At 57.5% G+C, this 6,966-nt stretch overlaps 1 protein-coding gene across 1 annotated transcript; it reads right to left on the reverse strand.

Moving 5' to 3' along the window:
• Positions 1–637: 637 nt before the first annotated feature.
• On the reverse strand, positions 638–6,473 carry INMT (indolethylamine N-methyltransferase). Its single transcript, XM_006146237.1, has 3 exons — positions 6,320–6,473; positions 3,912–4,119; positions 638–1,237 (listed from the first exon to the last, which is right to left on the reverse strand). Exons 1-3 carry the CDS (start codon positions 6,471–6,473, stop codon positions 808–810), a joined length of 792 nt encoding a protein of 263 aa, XP_006146299.1. The 3' UTR covers positions 638–807.
• Positions 6,474–6,966: the final 493 nt, after the last annotated feature.

Below are 6,966 nucleotides of genomic sequence, written 5' to 3' on the forward strand. Positions count from 1 at the left end.
TTCAAGTAGGGTGGAGACATGGCTGCATCTACTTTGCAAGACCAACCCATGGCAGTCTAGAGAGCAGTGGGCCTCAGGAAGGCCAGGCTTGACTGGAGACACAAAAACACCGTCAGCTATGACATCCCATCCCTCCATTCCTAGGGTAGGACCAGGCAGCCCAGAACCAGTCCCACACTCCAGCCAGTGGGACAGTTTGTTCTGTGGCAGAGGCTCTGGGGGTCGCCTCCTCATTCCCTCCTGCACCGGTCCGTCTCCCAGCAGCTGGCACCTGCCTGTCTTCCCCGGAAGTTCTGTCTTGGGCGGCACTGCCCATGCCCAGGCAGGCTGAAGGGCTGGGAGCTGATGCTCCCTGGAGTAACGCTCAAAGTGATGGTGGGGCTGCTGGGTTGCTCTGAGCGTGTGCTCCGCACTGGCCCCCAGGGACCCCAGCACTCGGAGTTCCGGGGCCCACCACGAGGGCCCCGTGACGCACCCTGTACTGGCTGCCTTCCTTCCCACGCCCCTGTCGATGCTCCCTGGCATCCCCACAGATAAACGATTTGCACACAAATCTTGCCTTGGGGGGAACCAAGTTGGTGTCCAACTGAGCCACTTTATTGTCACGACCTTTGGTGCAAGATAACCAGGAGGGGTAGGGGAACAGGGCCCTGGGCTGGATTCAGGGGGAACTTGTGGTTTTCACCTGTGCCGTGTGGCCTCGGGACCAGGTAGTAGTAGGAATCTCAGGGGGGCTGTGGAGCAAGACCCTAGAAAGGCTGATCGTGACTCCTCCTGTGGGGCAGGCCCTCCTCTGCCAGATGGGCCTCAGATGGCGGGGCCCTTGCGGCCGACCACGAAGCAGATGCCGTCGTTGGTGGTGTAGGTCTCAGAGTAGTTGAGGGTGCAGTGGTTGCACGTCAGCACCTGGCAGCCAGCCTCCTGCACGGCCTTCTCCACCGTCTCCTTCTCCAGGTCAAGGCAGAAGAACTTCTTGGGGCCCACCAGGTACTGCTGACAGTGCAGGACGGCCAAGGTGACCAGGTGCCCGCCTGGCTTCAGCAGGCTGACCAGGCCCCGAATGGCTGCCCGGTATGCGTCCACGTCGGGACAGGCACTCTCCAGGGCCAGCAGAGACAGCACGCAGTCGGCCGGGGGCACCTGGGCAGGCCCCAGCGGGTGCGGCTTGGTCACGTCACACTTCAGCAACCGCGTGACTGTCCTTCGGAGCCGCGCCTCCTTCTCCTGCCACTTGCTTCTGTAGGTGGGGTGGGAAGCACAGAGGCGATATGACAATGACAACAGTCCCTAGCCCCCACTGCCACCCTCTAGGAAAAGCCTGTAAATGACCTGTTCTGTTCTGCAAGTCTTTGAGGAAGGTATCACTGCCCCCATTATACAGATGAGAAAACTCATCTTAAAGTCATGCCACAATCCCCTCTCCATTTCTCCCTGTCTGCATTTTGGGCATGCTTGCACGTAGGCCTGATGGGTTTTTCAAGCCGCCAGGTCCAGGACTCGAAGTGTAGGGTCGCTCATGTGAGATCTAGCTGCTTTAATCACCACACCATGGCTGACCCACATTAGTAATTTTTTAAGTTATAAAATATATATAACAACATTTGTGTGTGTGTGTGTGTGTGTTTCAGAGAGATATTTGTTATAGGGCACGTGCACTCATCAGAGAGACAAAGACAGAGAGACAGAAAGTGAGAAATCACTCCTCAGAAGAATGGCCACGCCACAATCCCTTCTCCTCCATTCTCCTCCCGGGACTTTAGGTATACATGCACACACACCTGGCATGAGTTTTAAGCTGTTGGGTTTGGGACTCGAACCATGGTCAACTACATCGGAGTCCAGTGACATAGCCATTATGCCATCTGCCTGCCCCCAAATTTGCCCTTTTGAAATGCAGAATGCAGCGGTATTCATTGCATGTACAATGGTTGCTGCTCTCCCCACTCTCTTTCCCAAGACTCTTCCTCTACTCCATCTAGAAACTCATCCCACACTAACTGCTGCCCCCTGCAGGCCCTGCTAACCTCTGCTGCTTCCCGTCACTATGCACTCGTGTCTAGACAGTTCATGTAGGTGGAACTGTCCGGTTCCTGTCCTTCGGCTTACTCAGTAGCAGAATGCCCTCGGGGCACCCACGCTGGCGCACCCTGCTTCTTGCAGCAAGTTCAGGGCTTCCTGGGTGCACTGTGGTCCTCGCTTTCTCTCAGCCTCCCCCTCTCCTCGCCTCTTCCCTACCAGCCACTCCGTGGGCTTAGCTGTCCGCTGACCACTCCCAAGTCAGGTCTCCAGTGCTGGAGTCTCCCCTGGGTCCTGCCAGGTGCATCCTCCCTGAGGTCAAGGTGGCAACGCGGAGCTGAGACAGCTACGCCTGCTCCCCTCCCCTCTTGCTGCCCCGCCCTGCGACATTTCCTCCCTGGACCTGGCTACTCTCTCTTTCCTGTGCTTCCAGCCCCGAAGCTGGAGTCACTCTGAGTCCTCACAATCCTCCCCCAGACAGACCACTAGAAGCCCGTTGGCTCTACCTGCACAGCGATTCCAGGCTCCAGCCACCTCCGGACCCCTCCATGGCTCCCACCTGCTGGAGCTACTGTTAGCCCTGCCCAGGAGCTGGGTCTCCACGTCCTGCTGCTCTGCCTGGTCCTGCCCTTGCCCTCCGAGGTGACAAACCCTCCACGGGACTCGATGGATAGTTCTTTAAAAAGTGCGAGTTGGACAATGATGAGTGGGACAGCACCTGGACCCACGCGGGAAGCCCTGGGTTTGTGTCTATCCCGGGCGTGCACACATGTGCCCGCGGCCTGGGCTGGCTTAGTCTGGGACTGAATTGTGGCGTGAATACTCTGTCGGGGGTGCTTGACTCTCTGTCTCTGTCTCAATTTGTACTTGTCCCATGTGCTCCCTGAAGGCAGAGAGGAGAGGGAGAAAGCGCTCCCGCTGGGGCGTGGCCGTGCCGCAATCCCTCCTCCATTCCTCCGTCCTGCCAGGATTTTGAGCACATGCCCATGTTCCCGGTGTTTTTCAAGCTGCCAGGACTGGGATTTGGACGGCCCTGCCGGTGCGAGATCTGACCTCTTTCACCACTAGGTAACAGGGCTGGTCCTGTCTCTCAGATGCAGGGAATTAAAACCAAACACAGGTCCCATCGCGCCACTCCCTTCCCTGGTGCCAATGAGACGCATGGCACTGTCCTCACTTCTTACCACGGCCCTCGGCACCCACAGATGTGGCCTCGGCCGCCCTGACAACTGACGTCTGCTCTTCACTCCGCCCCATACACAGTGGCCTTCTTACCAGTCTTAAATACTTGTGCAGTTAGTTCCTGCCTCAGGGCCTTTGCACGTGTGGTTCCCACAGCCTGAGGCTCTTCCCAGGTTGTCATAGCCCTGGTCCTCACCTCACCCACACAGCACCTCGGGCTCCTCCTCAAAGAGCCCTGTCTGGTCTTTACACCTGACATGGCACCCCTTCTTCTCCTGAGACCCCCACCTGCCAAAACCTTTTCCTGGTCTGAATCTCTGAGTCTGCTTAGCTGGGGGTCATGGTCTCCCCCACTAGAACTCAAGCTCCAGGGACGAAGGACTTTGCCTTGTCTCCTTTGTCCTTATTTGCTGAGGAAAGGGCCTGGCCCTTGGCATGTGCTCCTTGAATGACAACAAGTTCGAACGGGACCCAGGCCGGGCTGCCTCCGAGCCCCCTAGCTCTGTCCTGCTGCGGGTTGCCCCTGTCTGTCACGGGTCGGGCCCCCTGGGGCCCTCAGTGAGGGTGGGACTCTCAAAGTCCAGTCTGTTCTGGCTCTGAGGAGGACTCGAGGCCACCATTCAGGCCCGAGCCTCAGTCTCCTCCGTTGGGGGGGGGCTTGTCTGAGAGGGATGGTGGCAGGCAGTGGCAGCGTGGGCACAGCCCGCGGGTACCTGTCTCCCTCCAGCTCACACACGTATTGCACGACTGGGGACCAGTCATGGGCGCCCGGCTCCTTGCGCAGCCACCGCTGCACCTCGCGCAGGTTCTGCTCGGCGTAGTCCGTGGCGATGATCTCCCGGAAGGCCTCGCAGGCCGAAAGCAGCTGGTAGATGGTGGGGCCGGTGCCAATGTCGATCAGGATGTCACCCCCGACTCCTCCTGTGGGAGACAGCATCAGCCAGGCATGCGGGGCTGTGTGGACAGAGAAGGCGCTCCCTGCCCCAGGACTGCCTCTGAGGAGGGGGACGCAGAGATCTGGGCCTGCCTTTGGGTGGCCTCTGGGGGGGAGAGGGAGGTGGGCAGACTCCCCACACCTAGGCTCAGGGGAGCGAGGCTGGAGGGTGGGGCACAGCCTGGTGTACGCGCCTAATCCACCTGGCTGTCCCCAAGGCTGCCAGTACACCTGGTGGGGGCTGCACTGTGGACAGGTTTAGGACTGAGCACACTCCACCTAGGTCTCTCTCATGCGCAGTTCACAGCACCTATGAGCACCTATGAGCACCTAACGCCGGGTGATCTGACAGAGGCAGAGCTCGGGCGGTGATGCCAGCGACACGGAGTGGCTGAAACCCAGAGGAAGCCTTGCTCACTTGCCTGCTGCTCACCTCCTGCTGCATGGCCCCGTTCCTAAAGCCTCAGATCATTACTGGTCTGTGGCCCCAGAATTGGGGACCCCTCAGTTGGCAGGTGGAGGTATGGTAGGTGTGCTGTCCTCGGATTCCCGCTGCTTCCTCCTGTCTTAATGAAAACCCACCTGTCCCGTCAGGGCCGGTGCCAACCCTGGTGCCCAGGAAGTCTCAGGTGTCTCTGGGAGCATTACGTGGCCTTTCCTCTGCATATGCATTCCTGTGGGTGCTGCGTGGTTGATCTTTCTCGGCACTGATGACAAGCACGTCTGAGTGACTGAGAACGTCCTAGCGTTGTGCAGTGCACGCCCTGCCCACCCGTGCTTTCGCCTTGCTGTTGCTGCTGGCTGGCTCTCTGACCTGGGCTGGCTGCCCCTCTCCACCCACTCCACCCACGGCATGTCCCCCACCTCCCCACCTCCTCCTCCTGAGGAACTTGGACAGTAATTTCTCCTCAGTCAACCAGGCCTGATGCCCTAGAGCAGGGATTAGAAAACCGAGCGCTGTGGTTTGGGTTTGGCCATGAACCCTTTGAATTTTGTGTACAAGAATGATGATCGAGTGTGCGTGTCTACACAAGAAAATTTTTTTTGCCTTAGGATGTGTACACTTACTGGAGAGACAGAGAGAGGGGGAAAGTGAGAAAGGACACCCCTCTCCTCTATTCTCTTCTCAGGATTTCAGCCGTGCTCACAGGTGCCCCCATTTTTTTCTTTTTCTTTCCTTTTTTTTTGGGGGGGGAGAGGTTTTTTGCTATAGGGCATGTGCGTTAGCCAGCCAGACAGAGAGAGACAGAGAGACAGAAAGCGAGAAATCACCCCCCAGGGGGGATGGTCATGCCGCAATCCCTTCTCCTCCATTCTCCTGTCGGGATCTTGGGCATGCATGCACATGCGCCCGGCGTGAGTTTAAGCCACCAGGTCCGGGACTTGAACTGCGGTTGAATACGTGGGAGTCCAGTGACATAGCCATTATGCTAACTGCTGGTCCCATCCCCCCATGTTTTTCAAGCTGTCTAGTATGGGCCTTGAACTGTACTGTCAGCTATGTGCACCTTAACCATCTGCCACTTACTGGTCTGTATGTAAGAATTTACATCAGAGGGACCAGCAGTTAGCGTAATGGCTATGTCACTGGACTCCCATGTAGTCGACCATGGTTCGAGTCCTGGACCCCATGGCTTAAACTCACGCTGGGTGCATGTACATGCGTGCCCAAGATCCTGAGAGGAGAATAGAGGAGAAGGGATTGCGGTGTGGCCATCCCCTCTGGGGGGTGATTTCTTGCTTTCTGTCTCTCTGTCTCTCTGGTGAGCACTCACGCCCTATAGCAAAAACCTCTGGAGAAAAAGAAGAATTTACTTCAGATTTTCAGAGGGATTCAAGAGCCCAGAAAAACCTCAAAGCCTTGCTTTAATGGTCAGAGCAGCCGTGTGCTCATGCCCTCCCAGTTCCCCTCCGTGGGAGCCTGTGTGCCCCACAGGTCTGGGGTGGCCCTCCTCATTTTTTAGGTGAAGAAACTAAGGCCAGCTGCTAGCGCCTCAGGGCCAGCTCTTTGGCCTCCAAATCAGTGTTCTGACCCTGCCCAAGCTGTCCGCAGCAGAGGGCCTCAAGGGTTGGCAGGCTGGTGACAAGGCCCTGGGAGAGCAGTGGCTCAGAGGATGGGGCCTGTCGCCACCCTGGGTGCCGGCAGCCTTCCTGCCAGGAGTAGCCCTGTGCTAGCCCGCCGTTCACCTGCAGAGAAGGTGTGGAAGAGGTTTTCCAGGCTGAACTTCAGAATTTCATTCTCAGCAGTATTGCCCGCGTCGAAGGGGTAGTAGGTCCTCACGTAGACACTGGGGTCAAATTCCTTCTCATAGTCTTCTCCCACACACAGCTTGCCCTCCATCCTGGCTCCCGTCTGCTGCTCCCCTGGTTTGGCCATGTCCACCTTGCTCTGCTGCCTCTTCTGCAGGAGCTTTTCAATCTTTTCAGACTGGGGCCTCCCTTTCCTTCTCAGGGAGGGGCCGATTTCACACAGATGAAGCCAGAGGTCAGGGCGGGTTTTCTGGCAGTGTGCCTCTGCTTGGAACATGGGGTTGCCAATACACGCTCCAGTTGCTCAGTTCCTGAGGCGTAGCTTTTGTGTGTGTGTGTGCCAGAGAGCACCCCCCCCATCTCTTCTCCTCCATTTCTTCATCTTTTTGGGGTTTGGGATATACATGCATGCGGGCCTGGCATGTGCTGCAAGCTGCTGGGCTGGGATTTGAACCTCAGTCATCCACGTAGGATCTAGCTCCTTTGGCTCCTAGGCCATGAGCTGGCCCTGTTGATTTAGACTTTTTTCTTTCATTCTGAGAGACAGAGAGAGAGAGAGAGAGTACCCCAACACCATCTTGACA

This window comes from Tupaia chinensis, unplaced genomic scaffold (assembly GCF_000334495.1).
Source record: "Tupaia chinensis unplaced genomic scaffold, TupChi_1.0 Scaffold000170_1, whole genome shotgun sequence".
Classification (NCBI taxonomy): domain Eukaryota; kingdom Metazoa; phylum Chordata; class Mammalia; order Scandentia; family Tupaiidae; genus Tupaia; species Tupaia belangeri.